The 24,736-nt window shown below is 44.1% G+C and overlaps 2 protein-coding genes across 4 annotated transcripts; both read right to left on the bottom strand.

Annotated features, from left to right (window-relative positions):
* Positions 1–24: 24 nt before the first annotated feature.
* On the bottom strand, positions 25–12,296 carry depdc1b (DEP domain containing 1B). Its single transcript, XM_035389962.1, has 11 exons — positions 12,261–12,296; positions 10,912–11,177; positions 9,679–9,820; positions 8,441–8,568; positions 6,745–6,875; positions 6,348–6,395; positions 5,912–6,052; positions 5,323–5,489; positions 4,696–4,872; positions 3,459–3,644; positions 25–2,810 (listed from the first exon to the last, which is right to left on the bottom strand). Exons 1-11 carry the CDS (start codon positions 12,294–12,296, stop codon positions 2,640–2,642), a joined length of 1,593 nt encoding a protein of 530 aa, XP_035245853.1. The 3' UTR covers positions 25–2,639.
* A 1,200-nt stretch (positions 12,297–13,496) lies between these two features.
* LOC118212091 (elongation of very long chain fatty acids protein 7-like) lies at positions 13,497–21,932 on the bottom strand. Of its 3 annotated transcripts, none has more exons than XM_035389678.1 (8): positions 21,803–21,932; positions 17,641–17,731; positions 17,052–17,242; positions 16,427–16,507; positions 16,194–16,250; positions 15,797–15,902; positions 15,431–15,567; positions 13,497–14,968 (listed from the first exon to the last, which is right to left on the bottom strand). In XM_035389678.1, the coding sequence occupies exons 2-8, from the start codon at positions 17,702–17,704 to the stop codon at positions 14,630–14,632; spliced, it is 975 nt and encodes a 324-aa protein (XP_035245569.1). In that variant the 5' UTR covers positions 17,705–17,731; positions 21,803–21,932; the 3' UTR covers positions 13,497–14,629. The 3 variants fall into 3 exon arrangements, with proteins under 3 accessions (XP_035245569.1, XP_035245571.1, XP_035245570.1); XM_035389680.1 differs by having other exon boundaries at positions 17,641–17,718; positions 21,803–21,901; XM_035389679.1 differs by lacking the exon at positions 21,803–21,932 and adding an exon at positions 18,263–18,366.
* Positions 21,933–24,736: the final 2,804 nt, after the last annotated feature.

The raw sequence follows: 24,736 nt of genomic DNA, 5'->3' as shown, positions 1-24,736 counted from the left end.
CGCGTATTGCACGCACACATTCAATATAATTTCCAGTGTAAAAAATTTAATCTTACAGTATTAAATAATTTAAGCTGGTATTAGTTTATACAAACCGCCCCCCGCCCCCACCTTTCAGCAGACCAAGATCACCCAAGAACTCACCATACAAATACATTCAGCAAAAACAAGAAAAAAAAGTTAGACTTACAAAGCAAATATCTAGTGTATGCCCAAAATTATGGCAGCACAGAACTGTTTTGGTTATGTAGTTCATATTTCAAATGAGAGGTTCAATGAAACGAAACATTTAAAAAAACAAATTCTTTAATTTGCTACACTTTTTAATTCCAGCCATGTGATTTTAGAAAAACTTATGTAACATTCAAACTCCAGCATTCACAAGAAAAAAATTTTTTTTCTACAATTAAAAGTTAAACATGTAAAAAAAATTTTTTTTTAATGTATACATATAAAAAGCACAGAATGTATCCAGTGTTAAAATTTATACTCAGTTATATACGAATCTCTGAGACTACAGTATAAAAACCATGGGAGGGTTTAACAATTGATGCAAACTTCAACTATTATTTTTCCAAAGTAATTTAAATTCTCAAACCCCCACATGACTAAGTGTCATCTGAAATGTTTTTTGCAAGTACTCAGGAAAAAAGTCAACAAAATTTCAAATACTCAAATTTTAGATGGAAGCACAAAGCTTGTGTGTAGTGCATATTGATATGTTTAATCATATACTGATCATAGGTTTATACAGAAAGCACCAGTCTTTAAAGACTTTGTACAACATTCCAGTCTTTAACAGACGTGTGACACAATCAAAACCCACTGATGTGTCATTCAGGAGAAACAAACTGGAATCACTTAGTCAATCAGATATTATTGACATATTCTGAACAAAACAAGTCCATCTCCCCTTGGCATAAAACAGTAACAGCCTTGTGTCAACAGGCACTAATACGAACACAGCAGTGTTAAAACACACAGTAACATGGTAAAGATGACTTCACTAATCACTCAAGCAAAGATCTGACTTTACATATTCAAGAATGAGTCGTAGTTAGGAACTAGGAAATGTACATCACTCCAAGGGAAGATGAGAGTGAAATGAGTACCATTGTCACCTATTGTAGACAGCTTTGACACGATCAGCATTTAACACTCGTTTAAGATTTAAAGAAACTCAACTTACAGTTGGAGCTACTAAAGACTCCCCATTTTTTTTCTTAACATGACAGATTCGGCACAATATCCGCAGTCCTATTTAGTAATTCTAGTAATTCTAATTGGTCAAGGAATAAGGACTTGAGTGAAATGTATTCCAGTGTAATCAAGTCAACCATTATCTGTGAACTATCGTACATTAAAGTATTTTGCAGCAGTATTTTACAACATACAAGTCAATCTTGTTTTAAGAATAACACTGAACATGGGACCATAACTTGAAATTGCAAGATTTCCTTATTATTATCGTTATTATTCATTTTAATATTATTATTATTCCTCATTGAAAACTGATGCAAATGTAACAGACATATTTTCCTGGAATATCACACAATGCTTTTGCAGATTAATGGAAGAAGAGGACCTCTCTACAGAGAAATCTCTACAGGTCACACTGGAGGCAGTGCAAGTTGTTCCAGTTCTCCAGGGTTATCAGCTGTTCTTCCATCTCCCATCTTAACTGCTGACGAAACCACCATCCATGTTCAGATATGAACACTCCATTATCTCCAACCATCAGCAACCAATCCATTATCTCAAACTATGAACCATCACTCATCATCCATTATCTCAGACCACCAACTATCAGTAACCAATCATTATCTCAAACTATCAACCATCACTCATCATCCATTATCTCAGACCACCAACCATCAGTAACCACCCATTATCTCAGGCCACCAACCATCAATCACCATCCACTATCACAAACAATCAACCACTATCAAACAGCAGTTATATTAGTGTTCCAGGACACAAACATTTGTGAAAATAACCAGTTGTGTCCAAACCTGTATTCATCACAGGACCGATAAATGGACCGAACAAATTGTAGCGAAAACCCGTTTTTGAAATGTTTTTCTGGGTTAAAATGCCATTTCTAGCTTACAGTGTTGTACAATTAATGCAAGCACCAGGCCAAACTGTAGTGATAAAACAGACCCTAACAGACCTTTGCTGAACATTTGTTTCAAATATTAATCAGCATTACAGTAATTTAAAAACAGCTTAATCTGTTTGCTGTGAGAATTTAGTTTAGTGTCATGTTGTGATATGACCAGCATATTTAAATATTAAAAAATAACCCCATGCAGAAGCATTTAGTGACTTTGTCCTTTTAAAACTCAAACTGGGGACCAATTATTCGAAATGCATTAACCCTTTTGACACCAGACAAAATCTTACTGATTATTTATAAATTCTTTCTTAATATGATTGTACATATTGGTCACTTTGAAGTTTCATTGAAAGTTTTCAAAGATCTTCAGGAAAATTTAGGAGTTTGCCAGTCCTCTAAGGAGTTAAAGTGGATTTCAATTTGACCCTGGTCTGTACTGTACTACTGCACAGGTTCCGAGGCCGAGCCGGACTCAGGCTCTGAAGCCGAGCCGGACTCAGGCTCCGAGGCCGAGCCGGACTCAGGCTCTGAAGCTCCAGCTCCTCTGAAAGGGCTGGAAGGGCTTCTTCAGGGCGAGGAACCTCAGCTGGGGTCTCATCCGGGACGCAGGCCTCTCCGGGACCACCACCGCCGCCTCGCTCTCCGCCGTCGGGAACCGCCTCCTGTAGATTTCTGGGTATGACCTCTGGAACTGATGAGGGGGTGGGGAGGGGGGTCACATTAACATTAGCATGGCAGTGTTCACTGATCCTGTGATAGTGAGTTATAGGGTACGGTCCACTAGCATTAGCATGGCAGTGATCACTGATCCTGTGATTGTGAGTGAACTGTTGAATGTAAGCTATACAGGTAAACCTAGCCTCAATATGTCGGTAGGCAAATGTACTGAAAAAACAAATGTCTCTCTTGCAGAAAAATCCCCAAAGAATCATCTTTCCCAGGTACACAATACGTACTCAAATCTGACAGTTTCCTGAGGTCTGCAGTCATTAGCTTCAGGCATTTAGCAAAGCTCTCATCCAGATCCTTACGCAACTTTATCTACTGCGTAAGTCTGAACACTGAAGGCATTTTAATAGGATCTATAATTATGAAACCTAATTATTTGGAGACAATGTTATATTCCACTACAATCAATTACATGCACCTAGCAGATGCTTTTATCCACAGCCAGTTGAGAGTGCAGGAGAAACAGAAGTAATTTCACCTGATTAATATGAGTAACAGTGCCAGACCTGGCTAATACAACACTCCCACAGACAACAGGAGCAGCATCACTAAACCTGTACTAACCAAGCACCAACACACAAGTCCTGCGTACGCGCAGATTGCGCACTACCTGCTTCAGTTTTTTCTTCTTGTCCTTGACGGATAGGTCCTTGTTGCTGATGATGCCCTCCAGCAGCTCCGCCATTGGCTCCTGGGAGCCACGGAGACGCTGCTCCTCAAACTCTGCCTTGCTGATCTGTCTGCAGAAGGAGGGAGACACCAGGGAGGCGTCCGCATCCGCGCCCGAGTACTTAATCTGGGGGGGGGGGGCACGCACGCACACACATACACACACACACACACAGCTGCGGTTAGGGAGCACATCAGCTCATGAAAAACACAGTTCTGGACCTGCTGATCCTGCTAGCAGCGTTGATATTCAGATAGACACAGCTAAGCACAATTCATAAACCATTTTAATGTCCTTACACATTCCGTTGACGTCAGCATCCGACATTAAAAACACTGATGCAAATTGCACTGTTTCTCTGAGGCCAAGCAACTTTAACCTGTGCAAGCATACACCGCTAGTCCAGAGTTTTATAAAAGTTTATATGTGCATGGATGCTTTTAGCAAAAAGATACGGAGCTCAATTTACATCATGAATATCAGCACAGACAGATGGTAGCTGGCATTCTACTTGGGGCTGTGCGTCAGTGTTTCTAACCTGTGTGGGCTTCCTACAGTATCTTTAATCTCATTTCTAACGGCTGCCAATAACCGTTTCCGTAAATGAACTTGCAAAGTGAGACGGATGTTTTGAACTGAAAAGCCCACCCTTACGCAGTTATAAGTGTACTGGAGGAAAATGAAATGCTGAAGGCACTGAATTCACAGGAAGTTGAATTTTTATCATGCAGGCTATGTACACCTACAGGGGGAAATACACGTTTCTGTAAAGATGCATAAACCACCAGAGGAATCAAGAAGCTTCAAGCATCTGTGCAAAACTGAAGAACATTCAGAAGTCACGGCCCCGTGAAAACAGTTCGCAGTCAGGGCTGTTGTAAAGACTTACCAGGACCCTGTGTTCAGTGTGTGCGGTCAGGCCGGTTTAAAGCCTCACCAGGACCCTGTGTGTAGTGTGTGCGGTCAGGCCGGTTTAAAGCCTCACCTGGACCCTGTGTGTAGTGTGTGCGGTCAGGCCGGTTTAAAGCCTCACCTGGACCCTGTGTGTAGTGTGTGTGGTCAGGCCGGTTTAAAGCCTCACCTGGACCCTGTGTTCAGTGTGTGTGGTCAGGCCGGTTTAAAGCCTCACCTGGACCCTGTGTTCAGTGTGCGCGGTCAGGCTGGTTTAAACACTCACCTGGACCCTGCGCAGGTGAGCCAGGTGCTCCTCCACGGCCCTCTGCAGCCGGCCGGGGCCCCGCAGGGCCTCCTCGTGGTGGTCCATCATGAAGGTGACCAGCTTGGTGGCCAGCAGCTCGTCCAGGTCCTCCTCATCAGCCGAGCGCAGGACACAGCGCGAGAAGGTCTGGACCATCTGAAGCGCCAACGGACAGGAAGCGTGAGCGGACAGGAAGTGTGTGCGGACAGACATGGAGTGCGTGCGGACAGAAAGGAAGTATGTGCGGAAAGGCAGGAAGTGTGTGCACACAGACAGGAAGTGTGAGCAGAGAGGAAGTATGTGCATACAGAAAGCCTGTGTGTAGACAGGAAGTGGTGTGAGTGCACAGGAAGTGTGTGTAGACAGGATGTATGAGCAAAACACTCTCTGCCCAGAATGGAAAAGGGGGGGGGGGGGGGGGGGGGGGGGGGGGGGGGGGGGGGGGGGGGGGGGGGGGGGGGGGGGGGGGGGGGGGGGGGATCAGGCCAATTTCAATCCACTCAATTTAGGACATGAACGGACACTCAAAATGTCCATAACATTCAGGGGCAGCGTAGGTCTACCTGCAGCAAAACACAGTGTGGAGATGCTGGGGGGGTGCCGTACCAGCGTGCGGGTCCCGATGGCCTCGTTGAGCACGGGGAGCCGCGGGTTGTGACAGACGCGTGACATCAGGCGCATCAGCAGCTGCAGCTTGCGGCGGTTTGGCGGGGGCAGCAACAGGCAGCAGACCTGCAGGGCGTCGACTGCCACCTGCCTCCTCTGCAGCAGGCCTGTGCGGGGGGGGGGCATCGAACACGTCAATCACGCATTCAGCCTTTTCCCTACTCACATAAGGATATTCTGACTTCTCTTACTTTCACTTTTATCACTCTGCACATAGATTTTAACCTTTACTCTTATGACTTCAGTCATATGAATGCTCCTCTAGCTGACCCCAGTCACCAGATTAAGCAGTAAATGAAAGCCCTGTGCTGGACAGCCAGAGAAGCGACATTAGGCAGGCTTAAGCCACTATTATATTACTGCAGTCTCTGCTGTTGGTATTATTACAGTAATTGGGTAATAACATATTGTTGCCATAGCAGTTATTGATATTGCATTATTACTGACATCAGCATTAGTTACAGTGATGGCAAACAGGAAGATCAGAAAGGAGGCACCCGTGATTATCGCTCCATTTTCCATCACTCACCGAGGATATTGACAAAAACCTCGTGCAGCTGGAAGGTCAGCAGCGGCTCCTGCAGCTTCTGGAAGTAGTCCGCAACCGTCTTCAGCACGTCCTTCTCGAACCCGGGGTACATGGGCTGCTTGGTCTCACTGCCGTTGGGCCCTGGAGGAAAGAGTAGAAAGAGGTCTCATGTTAGCATGTGGCGCTAAAGGCTTCCGTGATTCAGGTCTGCTGTTAGCATGTAGTGCTAAAGAGTTACAGTATTTCAGGTCTGCTGTTAGCATGTAGTGCTAAAGGGCTACAGTATTTCAGGTCTGCTGTTAGCATGCGGCGCTAAAGAGTTACAGTATTTCAGGTCTGTTGTTAGCATGTGGCGCTAAGTGCTACAGTATTTCAGGTTTGTTAGTAGCAGTGGTATGATCAGGGCTGAAAAGATGTCTGATGTTTCAGTACTCACAGTTTGCCAAGCACTTCATTGCTGATAAAACCCAGTGAGGTAAATCACCTGTGGATTTGATGGGGAATGAGGAAAACATTAGCAATGGGATGTAATGACTAATGACAAAGCAGTTCACATATAAACACATACTTCACAGACACACACACATACATACATACACACACACAGGCTTTAGAACATAAATCTCTAACATGTGGCAACTCATCGTCTCACATTTCAGAAAATGTAAGTACTTATCATAATTCTAAAACAGGAAAGAACCGACGCTACACTTAAAAAATCAGAAGGAAACAAACGAATCCCAAGAATGATATCCCAGACTAATGCTGAATACAATGAGTAACAGAACAGTGCTGAAGAAAGCAAAGTGCTTAAGCAGCTCCGTCAGGCCCACCTGATCTCTCCTTCAGCACCACGATCCCCTGCTTGTTCACACTGTACACGTTGTGCACGATGTGCTTTGGGTTCAGCGTCTTAGTGTCCAGCACTCCGTCCAGAGACTCCAGGCCCAGAACCCTCTGCAAGCTGAAGGGAAGAGACTCAACGCCGGACGGCTGAGCACCGTCAACAGCCCCAACACCTGACTGTATGACTGAACACATTCAAACAGCCCCAACACTTGGCCGTACAAGTAAACACCTCCCCAACACCTGGCAACTGAACACCTTGCAACTACTGCGACTCATAGTAATGTATTAAATCTCTTTGTTGTCCTTGCTAACATTTCAGGATAATTGAAATGATTAAACAAACTTTTTTTTTTTTTTAAACAAAATAAAAAATTCACTAAAAATTCACGACACAATTAAAAGAAAAGCCCCCAAATCAATTTAAACGTGACCCATTTCAAACCTGGAGCACAATGGAGTAATGCATTATGGGTCAGTAGCATCTGGCAAACAACACACCTTAAAAAAAGAGACTTTAAAGCCAGCAATCCCACAGTGCACTGCTTTGCTGTGTTTGAAAAGGGACAACCTTTAAAAAGCAAATGCCAAGTGCTGACTGCAGTGGTGAATAAGGAAAGCAGTGGTACATACTGCTGGTGTGGGGTTCAAGAGCAGTACAGACACTGTGGTACATACTGTACTAAGGTTTAAGAGCAGTACAGATGCTGTGGTACACACTGTACTAAGGTTTAAGAGCAGTACAGATGCTGTGGTACATACTGTGCTATGGTCTTAGAGCAGTATTGGTGGTGTGGTACATACTGTACTAAGGTTTAAGAGCAGTACAGATGCTGTGGTACATACTGTGCTAAAGTTTAAGAATGCTGGTGGTGTGGTACATACTGTGCTATGGTCTTAGAGCAGTACTGGTGGTGTGGTACATACTGTGCTAAGGTATAACAGCAGTACTGGTGGTGTGGCACATACTGTGCTAAGGTATAACAGCAGTACTGGTGGTGTGGTACATACTGTGCTAAGGTATAACAGCAGTATTGGTGCTGTGGTACATACTGTGCTATGGTATAACAGCAGTACTGGTGGTGTGGTACATACTGTGCTAAGGTATACCAGCAGTATTGGTGGTGTGGTACATACTGTGCTAAGGTATAACAGCAGTATTGGTGCTGTGGTACATACTGTGCTGAGGTATAACAGCAGTACTGGTGGTGTGGCACATACTGTGCTAAGGTATAACAGCAGTACTGGTGGTGTGGTACATACTGTGCTAAGGTATAACAGCAGTATTGGTGCTGTGGTACATACTGTGCTGAGGTATAAGAGCAGTACTGGTGGTGTGGTACATACTGTGCTATGGTCTTAGAGCAGTACTGGTGGTGTGGTACATACTGTGCTATGGTCTTAGAGCAGTACTGGTGGTGTGGTACATACTGTGCTATGGTCTTAGAGCAGTACTGGTGGAGTGGTACATACTGTGCTATGGTCTTAGAGCAGTATTGGTGGAGTGGTACATACTGTGCTAAGGTATAACAGCAGTACTTGTGCTGTGGTACATACTGTGCTGAGGTATAACAGCAGTACTGGTGGTGTGGTACATACTGTGCTATGGTCTTAGAGCAGTACTGGTGGTGTGGTACATACTGTGCTGAGGTCTTAGAGCAGTACTGGTGCTGTGGTACATACTGTGCTAAGGTCATGGACTTCCAGATGTGGTCCACGTGCCTCTGTGTGATCTCCCGCCTCCGGATCAGCCGGCATTCCTGCACTTCCCCGATGGCGATGCTGTGCCTCTTATTCCAGGACTCGGAATTCTGAGAGAGAGAGAGACAGAGAGAGAGAGAGAGAGAGAGACAGAGAGAGAGAGAGAGAGAGATGCATCACAATCCACCTCAGTTCTACTGCACACGAGCGCACGCACACACACACACGCAAGCACAGGCACACACATCCTCAGCTCTAATGGAAACTCTCAGCATACAAGCAGCCCAAAGGGAGCACCCAAGCCACCCCGTAACTTAAATACGCCTGATGGGCGGGGCTAAACAGGGCGGGGCGTGGCTCATGCTCCTGCTGGAAATGGCGTTGTTGGGCCAGTCTTCAAATTAAGCCAAGAAAAAACCTGATGTTCCAGTTCAGTGAAGGCAAAACTGTGTACCCTGTAGCAGAAGCAGTCGTTTAATCATAATGTGATGTGCCACTTGTGGTGTTGCTAATGCGAAGGAAGTAAATACATCAATTAAGTCCATTTCCATTTTAACTAATTAAGTCGCGGTTTTTTATTTCTAATATAATTCTGAAGACGTCTTAAGGTTTAATACATTTTTTTATTCCATTTGCCATTATGAAGATTTACTTGCAAGTCCAAAAAATCCCAGTTACATGTATTTCAATTAGATTTCCCAGCACAGCAAATCATGAAATAATCAATGGAGGGTGAAAACTTGCAGAAGGACCTGCAAATCCTAATTAACACCCATGTGAATAATTAGCCAATTAAATCCCTCCCTCTCCAAGCCTGCATGCGCTGAGCATTTGGGCACAAAATGGCAACGGCCCCGACCCCCCCCCGCCCCCCCCCCCCCCCATGCACATGCTCCACCCCTTCAGGGGGATGTGCTTTGGAGATCCATGAAAAGGGATTTTTAAAATTGCAACGCATCACACACACACACGCACACACTGAGACGAGCCAAATTACTGACTCCCAATGCATTTCTACACAACACATGCACGCACGCACACACACGCACACATACACACACACACACACACACACACATACAGGCTAACAACACGATGTGTCATTATTACAAGAGTCTGAACAGTACTGTGTGGGTGCAACAAATCAACAGGCGATGTTCTCGGCGGGGCTAACGTGCTAACACCGGGGGCCGAAAGACCGGAAAGGCCGTCTCTCTCACCAAAATGAGTGGCTTCATGGGCACCTTCTCCGGCAGCGGCACTTCCTCGTAGTCGTCCCAGCCGGGGAGCTTGGGGAGGAAGCCGCTCTCTGCCAGCGGCCTGCGCTTGGGAAGCGGCTTCAGGGGCGAGGAGGGAGGAAACCTGGCACGCCCCAAAACAACAAAAATAACTTTAACCTAAAGAGGGCCATCCTTCTGATCAACTCTAAAACTCAGCACCATCAGCACAAATCCCACAGGAAACCTCATCACATCAGTGTAAATCACACAGGAAACCTCATCACATCAGTGTAAATCACACAGGAAACCTCATTACACCAGTGTAAATCAAACAGGAAACCTCATCACACCAGTGTAAATCACACAGGAAACCTCATCACACCAGTGTAAATCACACAGTAATGTGAGCTGGAACCTGCTGATTGAACTCACATCACTCCAGTAGTGAGTCTACTCAGTGCAGGCCGTGCCTGCAGAATCTGCCCATGTGTGGCCTTACACTCAAATGACCATGCAATGCTCACGTTTTTTAGGTCCAAATAGGGGAGAGGGCTATGAATATTACAAGTAATGTGTAGGCTGAATCTTAGCCCATTTCATATGAATTAAATCAGTGGTTCCCAACCCTGCTCCTGGAGCTCTACCCTCCTGTAGGTTTTCATTTCAGCCCTAAATTTGGTACACCTGATTCTGCTAATCAGCAGAACAACAAGATCTCTAGCTGTTGAATGAGGTGTGTTTTGTTAGGGCTGGAGTGAAAACCTACAGGATGGTAGATCTCCAGAAACATGGTTGGGAACCCATGCATTACAGTATGGAATGTAATCCCATAACAGAGACGTACACAAGTGGAGAACATCACTGTTGGTCTCAAGAATATAAGAGCATGATAGTATCGCAAAAAAGGCTGGACTGACAAGCCCACTCCCAGCCAAAAGTTCCCTCCCCTCACATGCACATGTTATCTCTCTGCTATTCAACATGGTCTTTTGCTATTTGAAGTTTGGTACAAAATAGTTTCCAAAAATCTGTGGCCAAAGTCATGCAAGTGTGCAATTCCTTGTAATAGCACACCCATGACTGACAGATAATAGGCACTTTACTCACAGCAGCACCTCATCTGGATGTGAATTATCTTTTGTCTTCCTGTAATTGACTGATGCCACAATTACCATGCGGTACATTGATATTATTATATTGAGCCCGTGCCCCGTCCTCAAAGTCAGAGCTCACCTGTACAATTGCCCGTTGTCCTCAAAGTCCTCCTTGCCGTAGCGCCCCTTAATGTCCTCAAAGACGTGGTTCTTCAGGAACTTACGCAGTAGCTGCAGCGTCTGATAACGCGTTACTTCAGGCCCAAAGTTGTGATTGCGCTTCAGGAGCGCGTGCAGCCAGTCCACGGCCTCGGAACCCGTGAAGCTGTTGTCATAGCTACGGAAATGCGCCCAGTGTCGGCGGAGTGGCATGCCTCCCCGGAAGAGCTTGATAATTTCATTCCACTGCAAAAGGTGAAGGGAAATTAGGCTAAATCTCTCTTAACAACCCAAAGCAACATCTGCTTTTGGAACAAGTGAGAAGGCATGTTACAGGGCCAGGAATGTCCAAGAATTGCCATTGTCAATTTCTGAACCAAATATGCCTCTACTACACTTCCCAGTTAGGAATTTGTTTTTGTGCAAAATGTCAACAAAATCTGAGATGCCAAATGAATGGTGTCCACATTCACAATGACGTCCCACGGGACCCCGAAATCTGGTAAATGTTCCTCCAGCCATAACCGGCCAGTAATTTCCTGCTATAACAGCCCAGTTCCTGGCTGGCCAAAAGGCGATTAAGTCACATTTTTGGCTTGCTTATTTCAAAACTCTCTACCCACGATGGCAGTCTACAGTCCCAGGTTTAGACAGTGTCCAGTCTGGCCAGCATCGACTCGCTTGCTTGGGTAACTGTAATCGTGTAACATACGTTACCGGGCAACCTGTGTCCACATTACTGTCGGTCTAATATCCTGTGCGGTTATCCAGCGTTTTTCACAACAAGAAGCAGGACTGCAATGAGCAAGCATGAGTTGAGACTAAACGCGCACACCCGCGGAAAGCATTGTTTTTGGTTAGACATAACCCAAAACACTTTGCTATTTACCACGAACTTTAGCTTGTGAGACCGAATAGTTATTTAAAAGAATAACATTTAGCCAGCTAAAAACTCAAGGAAAAACTCAGTGAAAAGAATAGCGAACTAGCGATAGATTGCTGTCGCAAAGTTAGTAACGTGTCAGCTAACGTTATGCGACGAGTTGAACAAGGTTTGTTTTTCTAGCTGAAGAGTTTTGCTTTAGTCGTGGCTACTTTGCTAGCACTTATACAGTTATACAGTCATTCCGTTGAGGTGGTAATGAACTCTTACGCCGCGCACTTTATCAGAGTGGATAAGAACTATTCAGTCAAATAACATTTCAGCTAATGAACGCTAGCAAGATACAAACAGCGGCACGCCTATGAAGTAGTTCGCTTGCTAAGAGTCGGCTGTTCTAAGCAACCTTGCTAACAGTAACGTATTTATTCAGAGAAATTACTACTTACCAGTTTTGTTGCCCTGTAAGGACCTGGACCGATCATTTTAAAGTATGTTCTAACTTTATTCAGTTAATCTTCCACATGCTAATCGAATATAATATTACAAATATTAACTGGAAAACACTCAACTCGAACCACCAACCATACACACTCAAACAGTTTGAATCTCTGCGCACAGATCCGCGTGCTGTGATTGGCGTACAGGGTTGATCACGTTGCAATGACGCACATACCCGGAAGCGATGCACAAGAGCCACTTCACTGGTGTGTGTGTACGTTTTTACCACTAGAGGATAGGAGAGAGCGAGTACAGAATGGATGAGCCTCAAATTAGATTGACTTGCGCATTATAGATGCAATAATTTTATGATCGTAGGAGAAAATAAAAAATGTTATACACAAGCATAACTTGAACAGTGGACGGAAAGTTGAAATGAGCTGCTGGCTCATTTGTTAACACTCGACAATGCTAAACAATTGTGATATTTGCAGGGGATTCTTGGCTTGCAGTACAGCCATTGTATTTATTTTTTTTAAAGCTCTGGAATTTTCCCCAGATTGCTACAAGGAATGAAGTGCCTAGACTGAGAAACAATACCCAAAAACAAGTGGAACTGACCATTCTGTGCAGAGAATGGAAGCGCCAAGCAACATGGAATAGAAAGAAATGAACTTTTACAGTTTAGGAAGTTAGAAAATTTTGGTCAAAGTGATTACAAAAGGACATTTAACAAAGAAAACAAAAACAAAGTCACCATTGCAGCTAGATATGAATAAAGCTGATCACATAAATACCACAAGAAAAACACATGCCACAAGACCTGTAAAATAAATGATTACACAAAAGTACAAACCTCTTCCATTTTGATGTTAACATAGTTGTCTTTAAATACCATTGAGCCATATGTGGACTTGTGTGTTTTTTACCAAGCCACCCAAGCACATGTCCAGTTTTACACTAATCTGACAAAAGCCATTGAAATTTAAACATCTGGTAAAAGACCACTCAATGGAGACAGTCGGGTGAGATACAGCTGAAACACAGTGCCTCTCTGAATTCCTACAGTCAAGTACCAGCTTTATTTGAAAATGCAACCTTAAACTTCCTTAAAACTATTTCAGTGAAATTCAGGAACAAAGTGAGAACCACAAATATAGCCCAACAAATAGCTGCCATTCAATACACCCTCTGAATGTAGTAAAAAACGGAAAGTTTTGATTTCAGCAAAGAACCACAGAGACTGGTTTTTAATAGGAATAATTTATTTTGGCACGTAAAAACACATTGAAATGACACTATTTACAATGTCGAATGCGGTATCATGTCTAAAATAAAGAGACATTCATTACTACACAGAAACAGGAAGGTTTCAATATAAAACAAAACGGTCACAGATGTTACACTACTACCCCATCTGAGATCACACACATCTTGCCTAATACTACAGATCTTACGCCATCCCATGCCAGTTTCCTCCTCCCCCCCCCCCCCCCCATCACACTGGATGCACAAATATCTCAGCCACTCACACTGTGCATTACGCACTGTGTTCATGGGCGCTTCCTTACAGGAGAAAAAAAGGAGGAAAACTGCATATGAGGATGATTCATTCTGCTTAGGCACCGCTCCTTAACACTTTAGATTTCAGACTCAAGATTTAACATATTTTAAATATACAATAGAATATTACACTTATAGGCTATCTGTACATGCACCAACCAAGCTCTGTTGACAGCCAGGGCTTGGTATGAAAACCGGTCACAGCAATGACAGGAGAAACTCGACTCAGCAAAACGTAGAGCCGCCATTCCGCGACAGGACTCCGGTCCATCTTTTTGGGCCCTCCACATCCCCCCCCCACACACGGTACGAGAGCAGGAGAGTGTTCATGTGCCCGTGACGGAGACTACGTTTTACTTTCATCACTCTGCGATCGGTTTCATTACTCAGTTCTGATTTCTGCGACGACATGCTCAATGCCCCCCCCCTCCCCTCCCCTCCCCTCCCCTCTCCCCACCCATTTCAGCTGCAAAACACAACCAAACACATCCAGCCAGTGCCCTGATGAACGGTGAGAACATTCCATAAATGGAGTGATAATCATAACTTCAGACCCAGCTGTTTACATGCTATCAAGTGAAACAGGGGATTTGGTGAAAAAGTCAAACATACACAGGTTCCCATTTCAGGTACAGTGGCTTTAAAGAAAATTAATAAAAACAGGAATTAAACAAAAAAAAAAAAACCCACTGGCAAGGAACATGTTCCGAGATGATCATAAAATATCAAAACTCTACTATAAATGTCCAGTACAGTTTCAGACATGTCACCTTGGTAGATTGTCACTTGAAAAAATTAAAAAGATAAGTCAGATTCAGACTTCCTTGTGTTTGCAAACCCCGTTTCCATTCTGGTACCCCTCCCAACTGTGGGCCATCTTTCCATTGGGCACGGCGAAACCGTTCTTCAGGGCACTACCATTCTTAACAGCACTGCCGTTCAGGGCGGGGCCGTTCGTCAGGGCGGTGCCGTTCGTCATGGCCCTGGGCAGCCTCTTGCCCTTGGTGTAGGCGTGGTACCAGAAGTTGAGGAAGAGGAAGAGGAAGACCATCCCGTACAGGCCGATGATGTAGAGGAAGACTGGATGCTGGTAGTGGCAGTCCTCCATGAAGAAGAACTGGGCAATGTGGAGGGTCACCAGGATAAACTGAACCTGTGCAGGAACACAAAGAATCCTTTACAACACAGGCCTTGAAACACAAGGGCCAAGTCAAACTCACAAAAAACCACCACATAAATGTTTTACCCATCATGCATTGGAAGTGCCTCAACCACTTTAATATACAGCCATTGTGAAAATGAAAGGCATGCAACAGGCTATGGGCAGCTGTAAATCATGCATTCAAAGGCATGGGACCAAGACAGTGCTGCTCTACCATCTAGTCCACTGTTTAAGTACAGACACACTGTACACAGAGCCAGCGGCTCTTCAGGACCAGGCCCGAGGACCCCAGCAGGCCCTGCACGGCTCTCCAGGACCAGGGCGGGCTGGGGACCCCAGCAGACCCTGCATGGCTCTCCAGGACCAGGGCGGGCTGGGGACCACAGCAGACCCTCCGGATCTCGGGACCAGGGTTGCAGGCCCCAGTGAGAGGGGAGATGTGGACTAACGTACCAGCTGGATGGTGGTCATGTACTTCTTCCACCACAGGTACTTCTGGTAGGCGGGGCCCAGGGCAGACATGGCATAGTAGGAATACATGATCACATGGACAACGCAGTTCAGCAGGGCGTGGAAGGTTCCCAGTCCACCTATAGCAAACGGCAAGGAAACCAGTTAGCAACCAACCAACCAGCTTTCCTCCAGTCAGGCTCAGTCAATTAAATCACAACTGGCCCATTACATTAAACTCCAATATGCATAATAATATTCCACAATGCAATTAAAATATAATTCTGCCTTGGATTTAGGAGTGTCACTTTTAAACGGGATGGACTAAAAAACACATGCGATGTCATAAACACAGGTGGAAGGCTGTACCTGCAGCAAACTTGACCCCAAACCACCAGGTGAAAGGCATGATGGAGTGGTGGTAAACGTGGAGGAAGGAGACTTGGCTGTTCTTTTTCCGGAGGACAAAGAAGACCTGAAACAGAGAAAGGGAAAAGGAACTGGTTCATTCATCTGAGAACAGACTGCAGGGCAGGTTCCTGAAATCCATTTAAATGCATATTTCCTGCAGCCATTCTCCTCAGACACACAGAACACAAACATACAGAAGAGGCAGCACATGCCTCCAGGATAAGATGTGATATAAGCGGAGATGTACAAGCTGTAGGTGGCAATTCCCAGTGAATGCATAACGTGCAGCGTACACACACCCAACATGCACTCTTAAATGATGTGAATGTGAACATTTACATATATAAATACTTACAGTGTCCAACATCTCAATGAACTTGGAGAAGTAGTACAGCCAGCAGGTCCAGGCCATCTGAAACCACACATTTAGGTTCATTAAGTCATCAGTTAGTCTAAGGAACTCAGCAGTAATTCTGAAACATTTCCATGTTTGGCGTGAGTAGGCCGGGAGGGCATTGCACTGGAGCCAGCTGCCGGGCAGCGTATGGCCACGCCCATGCGAAACAAGGTCACATGTCTGCCACTTACCCGAACAGCCTGAGGAGATCTGGAGTAATCCACCAGGTCACAGCGGAACGAGTATCCCGTGGCCCAGCCTGACATGAGGAACTGAAACAGGAAGCAGAGATTCAACACCCTGTCTGACTGCACACAGACCACCCCACCAGACCGCAGCACGCAGACAGCACCTCTACAGCGGTGAAAAATGAACAGTGAGAAAGAAGCTCAAGTGCAAACGTCACCGTCTTCACACCAAGAGCTTGACCTCTTGTCACTATGCTTTCGTTTGTTCACTTCATGAACTTCTCTGAACGGCTGCAATAGCAGCACCAGTTTGCGTTTGCATTTCAAAAGGAAGGCAGTCAAAATTATGGTCAATAAGTGGAATCCAGCTAGACACGTCTGTCAATTAAAGAGCTGTCAAATCATAATACAATATCCAAGGAGAATTTTCAGGACAGCCAATAAAATTGTAGTAAAACAAATTGTAAAAGGAAATAAAATAATTGCGCCACAGAAATCTCCAACATGCAGTGTACGTCTATGGCACCATGCAACTGTACTACCACAACCATCCAGGAGATGGCACCCTTTCAATGCAAGTAGATGACAAGAGCGACTTTGTTCCACAGCAAATCCACACCATGCTTACCTCATAGCACATGTAGATGGAGAACGCCACTATGCTGAAATTGTAGACGATCATCACTTCTTTCAGGTGGAAGGGTTTGCGGTTTTCCATCCACTTTGGCCCCAGCGACGTGACAAAGTAAATGTACGCTGCGATGATTATGGTCTGGGGGAGCGGCGAAGACATGAGGAACCAATCCTCCGTCCTGGGGTCTGAGGAGGACCAATAGGCATTCAGAGAACGAGAAGGCGGGAGCGTTCCGCAAGGCCTAACACAAGCACCGTGTTTTCACTCAAATTAAAAATCACCATGGTGAACAACCGAGAGACTGGAACTACAACCAAGGAACGTTCTGGATCCCAACACTCATTTCCCCATATGAATAGGGGCCTGTATCACAAAGCAGGATTACAGAGTTAGTAAAACTCTGAACACGCCCAAATCTGGAACATGGACTGAGGTAAAGAGAGCCATTTCGGGTTTTACCCAGCACAGATATCCAGCTAATGATACAGGCCCCAGGACTGGCCAAGCACTGGTGAGGTCCATACAGTTTCAGGTTTTGCTACTCCAAGACTGCAGGACACAGTCTGCATGCTCAATAACTCACCAGCCTCCTTGAGCCACTCGTCATACAAGAGGACAGCCCTGGATGTCAGCTCGTTGAAAGCCATTTTGGTTACTCCAACTGGCAATGCGCACTGGAAAAAAGGAATATAAAAACAATGGTAAATGACAAAGTCAAATTCAGCAAATTTCCAGAAAGTATGACATTTCACGCTACACTGTTAACGATTCCTAGCATGGTGGAATCTAAAACTACTGTTGGGACGCTCTTCATAAGCCATAAGGCGGGACACAAATCAATAAGATTCTTCATTTGCATGAAAGATTAACAACTTCGATCCATGACAAAAAGAAATATTTTTCAGCGCCAGACAATTGCGTTAACATATTTCACCATCACTGCAATTTGACCTCAATGCGAAAAAGGAAGAAGACTGTGGCAGATAACGGTCGTATGGATACAGAGCCAAAGGCCACGGCTCTTCTGTAGAGCGCACGAAACACGCGTTCAGTGCATCAGCTGTGCCATGAAAGGGCTGCATTGTGGAGCACAGTGATCATGTGACTTCAGTCACCCTTCCCCGAACAAGCACATGCTTTACATATCCTTTCTGGAAAATTCTGCACAGCAACGGTCTAATAAGACAAGAATGCGAGGTAATTACCTTTAGCTCAACTCCGCCAAGCACCCACAGTCCCACCCTGGGTCTACACAGAGCTAAGGTTGCTTTTGAAGCATAGCATTGCAATAGCCAGCCTGGAGAGAATTGATGAAATTTCCATGAGGTGTAGAGCCTAATCTATCTTCCTATTGGTCCAACGAGTCCAGGCCAGCAAAGCAGGGAGCAAACCATGTTTATGAGCCTTAATCAAACAAGCAGTCATGTCTCAACATGTCATCTTCTCATTAACGTTCAGCACTGGGGACTGGCCATCCCCATGGACACACACACACACAAGCTCGCTGCCTGTTACAAGAAACATTCAAGTACACAACAACAATGGTGATGGGTAATCAATCCTAAATCCTATCAATCCAAGCCTCCATACAAAAATGACAATTTTCGTCAAACAGGCTTTATCCATGTTTTAGACAAACATGAATTCTAGGCTAGGAATTCATTAACCTAGATTCAACACAGAAAGAAACAAATGTTTGTCAAACACCACACCCAGCATGTCACTTTCTGTCTGAAGGAAAAAGTTCACCGCATTCCTTGTTACCATTCAGCTCAATGTTGATTATGTTCATTCTCCCACCCACTGTGTCACGCCCATGTTGTCCACACACTAAATTGAACCCTTTGTCCAAACACCGACACAACGGCTATACAAGACGGATGCTGTGGCAACTGTAATTTTCATTACTTTCTCATAAGACCTTAAAGCTTAGATGAGAAGCACTAACCCAAAAAAGCAATTAATTTGCATGAGATTTTAAAAATCTAATTTTCACCGCAGTTTTATATTGTATATTTATATTGATCTCTACAATACAGACACTGCAGAGCAATGCTGAAAAACATTAATTTAGTCCAGCACTTAGTACCAAGTGTTTACATCAGTGCTGATGAGACATGTGTGCCCAGAACAGATCAATGTACATGAAGCACATCACTGGGAAAGTGCCAAATCGGTAGGACAATGCATGAAAAGTACAACAAAAAATGCAGTAAATGTCAATGTTATCAGGAGCACAAACTGATTTGTCAGGGTGTGTAATGTCACACACCTGATACAGAGAGTAAAGATGACTTAATTATCCATTTGTTCCCTTGTATATTTTCAAAGTAGGCAAGAAAATGAAATTCAAGCAATCTGTCGTGACCTTCACAAGGCCTTCTATTCACTTGGATTTGTATCAAGTTTCACACAAGAAGCCATAGTAATCTCCTCCAAACCAAGGAAACCTTCATTAAACCTTTAAAGGTCTAAAGAACATAAGTATGTGATTAGAATGTTCTTAACTGAACGTTCTAATGCTGATGTAACAATCAATCAATACTGGTAACTGAATGCAGTGGCTGTCTTAGAATGTTGAAGACATTCCAAAAAACCTACTCTTGAAAGGCTTGAAGAGCAGCGAGGATCAGCACTCTGCTCAGGAGGAATCATATACTCTTCCTTCTCTTTCATTAAGGGTGAGACTTCAGACGAATGTGTGCAGCCAGCTGTGCAAGGTAACCAGGTCCCCCGGGGGGGGATTAACGGCTAAATTGTCAACTGCTCAATTCTGGGATCAGCAAAACGAAAACCTCTCAAAATGCAAAACCACTGGAGGCACCATCCTCGCACACCAGCCATCACTCATATGGGAAACCCTACAGGCCCACATACACCAGTCAAATGAGGAGGAGGGGTGGGCTGACTGGTTCCTACTCTTCCTCAGATGAGCGTAGGCACATTTGAGTGGCGCAAGTCGAGGGCTTTTTTCGAACCGCCGTGGGAAAAGGGCCGCGAGGCGAGAAGGGGAAGTTTCCCATAACTGGCTGGCAGACAGGCGGGCAGGCGGGCAAGTATGGAACTGCTCGCACAGCGTAATAAAACCTGATTAATATTCCTCCCAGGGAAGCTTCTAGAAAGATGACAAGTCAAAGGGTCAGGCAAGCTGCCATGTGAAAGTTCTGAAGGCTAGAGAGAGACGTCGAGCTGTGAACTTGACGAGAGTCGCCGGACCGGTTCTGTGGCGAAGACCAGGCGAGTGTGGAGCCTGTGGGCTCCCCGGCGCGGTCGCCAGCGGGCAGGTTGCAACCATAGAGAGCATGAGGGAAGATCTCAGAACAGGTTGACTAATGCCACACACCACTCCCACTAGCTCTTCAGATGCGAACGGGGCCATGCAATATTCTCAGTCAAAAAACAAAAAACAAAAAAAAACGCTCAGAAGCTCATATTTCAAGGGTGTGCTCTTGCGCCATCGTCTCACCCTATCATCTTCTAGAGCTTCGAAACTCAGCACTGAACTCATTCAACCGATTGGCTGATACAATTTTACAGCTTGCATGGACAAAAAGTGGGTTTTCTGCATCTCTAACACACCCACAGCAGTTAGCGACATCCGTCATGGATTATCAGAACGTGTGGAACTGCCCAAGCTGAACAGACCACTCCTCTTAAAGTACTTTAATTCCACATTTGCATCATTAAAGATGTTGAATTTCTGGTTTTGATGCCACCCTAGCACACTCCCATGTAAAGTACATTAGAAAGAACAGTGAACTATGAAAACTATCCATTTCTGATCAGAAATTGGGAAATGCTGTATGGGCTAATAAAATATTAGAAATGGATGTTACACCTTCAAGGTGAAGGTCTAACATTTACTTTCCCTATTTATGGAAACTTCTGGAAACTCATTCCACAAAAACCAAAGCTTTACGCGAGTAAATACAAATGTAAATGTCATTGGAAGAACGTTTGGAAAAAAAAAAAAAAACACTTCTCGAAATTAAGAACCAAATGGCCAAAACACTCATTTATCACTTTTAAAATATGAATAACCTATGCGTGGAAATTCAGATGTTTATGTTTCCTGGTGCTGTAGTCATCAACATCCCACGTCAACAGTCTACTTTGTTTAAACAGACACTTCATTGACAAAACTATCGATCGATTTAATGATGCTCAAATGTAACTAAATTCTGTTTCACTACTTGCATGACAAAACGTTCCGTGAGGATTACTCTATAATGGCTTTGGACTGCAGCCCCACCCTCAAGTTTCACTGAACTCAATTCACCTGTGGCACACCGATCTGACAGCAGGCTTTGCTAGGCAAAGACCCGAAAATACATACTACTGTCCACTTGAAGCGTTCGCGTATTTGCAGTAAATCAGCATTAACTAGCTATATAAACTAGACCGATCACGAAAATATCGCGTAGCAGAAGACAGTTAATTTAGTAGAAATACCTGTTGATAGCGGTTTTGCATACCCCGTTAGGCTTTTTTGTAAGGAAATACGTTAGGGAGTGGTTCAAAGGTGATTTCAACAGTGCATTCAGGTTTAAATACGAGACACAACTTTGAAAATAAACACAAGAAAAAAATAGAGAACTAAGATTCACACTATGAAACTGTGAACCGTTTTATGGGCCAATTACGGGAAATGCCACACCGCTGTGCTGTAAGTTTTTTTTTTTCTTGCTAGTTTTTAACGAACACAGTCAGCTTAAAAGAAAAAAAGCAGTAAGTGCACCACAAACCTGAAATATTTTGTTCCCTGATGCAGAGCGACGACTTGTCCCACCTATTCCAGTGTCCCACCTGGTACGCTCCTAAGCCAAAGTGCCAATGAGGCAATCAGTTATGATGAGGCTCTCTTATGGTGCGCCGGGAGAACACGCCCACGAGGCCGAAGGGAGGAGACAAAAGATGAGAGCTTGTCGAAGAGAGGCAGCGATTGGGTGGCCAAATTTCCGGTTCCACAAAAAAAACGAACTTGGCCACATTGTGTGATGATGAGGTGTCTGTCATTGGTACCTGTAATATGATACCAGCAATTGGAAATTTACCGTTTTCATCGGCCGTTTCTGAGATCAGAAGTTTGTGAATAGTTATATGACTGCATTCTCAGAAGTGTATTCAAGATGATCATATTTTAATATTTATGTTAACTAGTGCAGGGGAGGGCTGTTATTTTGGGGGGGGGGGGGAAAGCTATCAGAAAACACACTTCCTCTAGACTACATCACACGCTGAAACGTAACCACAGCATGCTGTCAGTGAGACAGAATTTTATTATAAAGAATTCCAGCATCATTCTTAAAATGTGCATTGACACATATTTAAATATAATTCATCCAATATCTAGCAATCAATGGGGGGGGGGGGGGGGGGGGGGGGAGTCAGTTGGCAGAAGGCAATTCAATTTTCAATTTATAATGTTAATAATGAAATTATGCCAAAAATGTACTAAACTGTATCTTTAATGAGGTTATGCTAATTATGAATTTAATGCACAAACAACACAAACAATTCATTTTTATAATATTACTACCTAATGTATTTGAATATCTCTCTCTCTCGCACACACACACACACACACGCACACTTGCACATAAACATACAAACAAACACACACATACACACATACATACACACGCACACACACACACACACGTGCGCACTCTCACACATAAACACACAAACAAACACACACGCTATCATGTGTATACACACAAACACACGCACACACACACGTACACAAACACCCACAATGTATGTTTCATTTTACAGTAACATAATTATGCACGTGTTTCATTAAAAATGCTTTTTGGGCCCCTCTGACTATCAAGGGCTGGAGATCTTTTGTTGGTCAACATAAATCACAGGCAAAATAGTCAAAAATCTTCCAAGAAAACAGAGAATGCAGCCAAACTGGCTGTCTAACATTTTTACAAGTGTAAGAAAACCATTAATATGAACTTGGATATACCATAAGTCATGGTATATTCATTTTAAATGGCTGTGCATTTTTGCTAAATTGTTGCCAATAGTGCAACATTAACAGCAAAATTTTACATAACTCCTGGTGAACATGCTAGGTCGTCTGTTACTTGATCTCATGATTCAGTTAAAAAATGATGTCTTCAGTATAATGTTTCCAAACACATTTCCAAATGACAACACGCATGTCATGTTGTTGAGCGACATGTGCATGACCTGTGCAGAGGCCCCAAAAAGTGCAGGACACGTGTCATGTGTCAGATGACAAACGGCCTGTGTCAGGGCTGGAGAGCGTGCTGAAACCTCACAAGCACCTCTGTCATCACACGTTTGCCACATGTGCAGCATGCACTGATGACCACCTTTCAGATTGCTATGGGACGCACTGTACTGTCACGTGTGCAAAAGACTGCCACTGTGTGAGATTAGGGGAAACCTTGGGACTGAGACCACTGGAAAATGATTCACTTGCAAGTCCATTTATCTTGAAATCAAAGGATAACCTTTCCTCGCTCTTTTCTGACTATAAAAAATATTTAAAATAATTTATTTTCTATCATGACTAGCCATTGTATCATGAAAATGTTAAAAAAAGGAGGAAAATGTTTGTCAAAAATGGAGAAGATTGCATGGCTCCCAAAGCCCTTAAATTAATCCTATTTTTTATTTTTTTAAATCAGAAGTTGCAGAAGGAATAAAGCAATCAGTTTATCCTATGAGGAAGAACAAGTACTGTGAAGGAAAAAGAGCAAAACAAGAATATGATATGAGTACACACAGGTTCTGCGAATGTTTTAAACCAACAAAATGAATTGAAAAAGCAAACATAGACTGATCTAAAGCAGGAAAAAACATGAAAATAACAACCTGCTTTGTGTCCAATTTGGCCACTACTGATGTGAGATTTCTGTGAAACGCGTTTAAAGGACAACTGAGGAAAGGGCTGGGCAGTTATCTTATTTGTAAGCATTTTTATAGTGTTGTCATTTTAAGTATTACTATTTAACTTTACAACCAAAATTGAAAAAATGAAAAATCTTTTGCTGGTTGACTTGCAGAGAATGTCATTGATATGAAAAGCTGTAGAAGATACCCTAATTGACCCCTGAATAAGACTAGTCCGGGTACACTGATCAAAGGTAGCCCTGACCATGCAGCCACTTTCTTACGCACCGGTTAATTTCTCTCCATCCCTGAGGCCATCAGAGACTTGTTTGACTAAAGGGGTTAATGTTCATCAGTCCTGCCGGGCATTGAGATTAAGGTTACAATTGAACCAAGTTTGCAATTCAGCCTTGGTTTCAGGATAGGGGTGTGGGGGGTGGGGGGTGGGTGACGAACATATCATATGCAAATGAGGCAAGCGAGATGGTGGAGAGGGGTGTTGGGTGGGGGAGGGGGATTTGGGGGGGGGGGGGTGGGGGGTGCTGTTTGTACCTGTGACCTCGTCCCGTTTGACCACTCCGGGCGGGTCTCCCCTTATTCTGGACGACGACAACGGCGAGGGAGGAGCCTGAATTATTGAAGAGGCCGCTGGTTTCGCCTTCTTCTCATGCAGCAGCAGATGATAATACTGAAATGCACATGTCAAAGCTCACCCTGCAATGGGCGTGGTTTTTAGGGAGCAAGTATTTACACGCACAATGGATATCGGATAATAGATCAGCCCCCCAGGACTCATGGTCCCTACT

This window comes from Anguilla anguilla, chromosome 14 (genome assembly GCF_013347855.1).
Source record: "Anguilla anguilla isolate fAngAng1 chromosome 14, fAngAng1.pri, whole genome shotgun sequence".
Taxonomy (NCBI): domain Eukaryota; kingdom Metazoa; phylum Chordata; class Actinopteri; order Anguilliformes; family Anguillidae; genus Anguilla; species Anguilla anguilla.
This window is presented reverse-complemented; position numbering and strand designations above follow the sequence as displayed.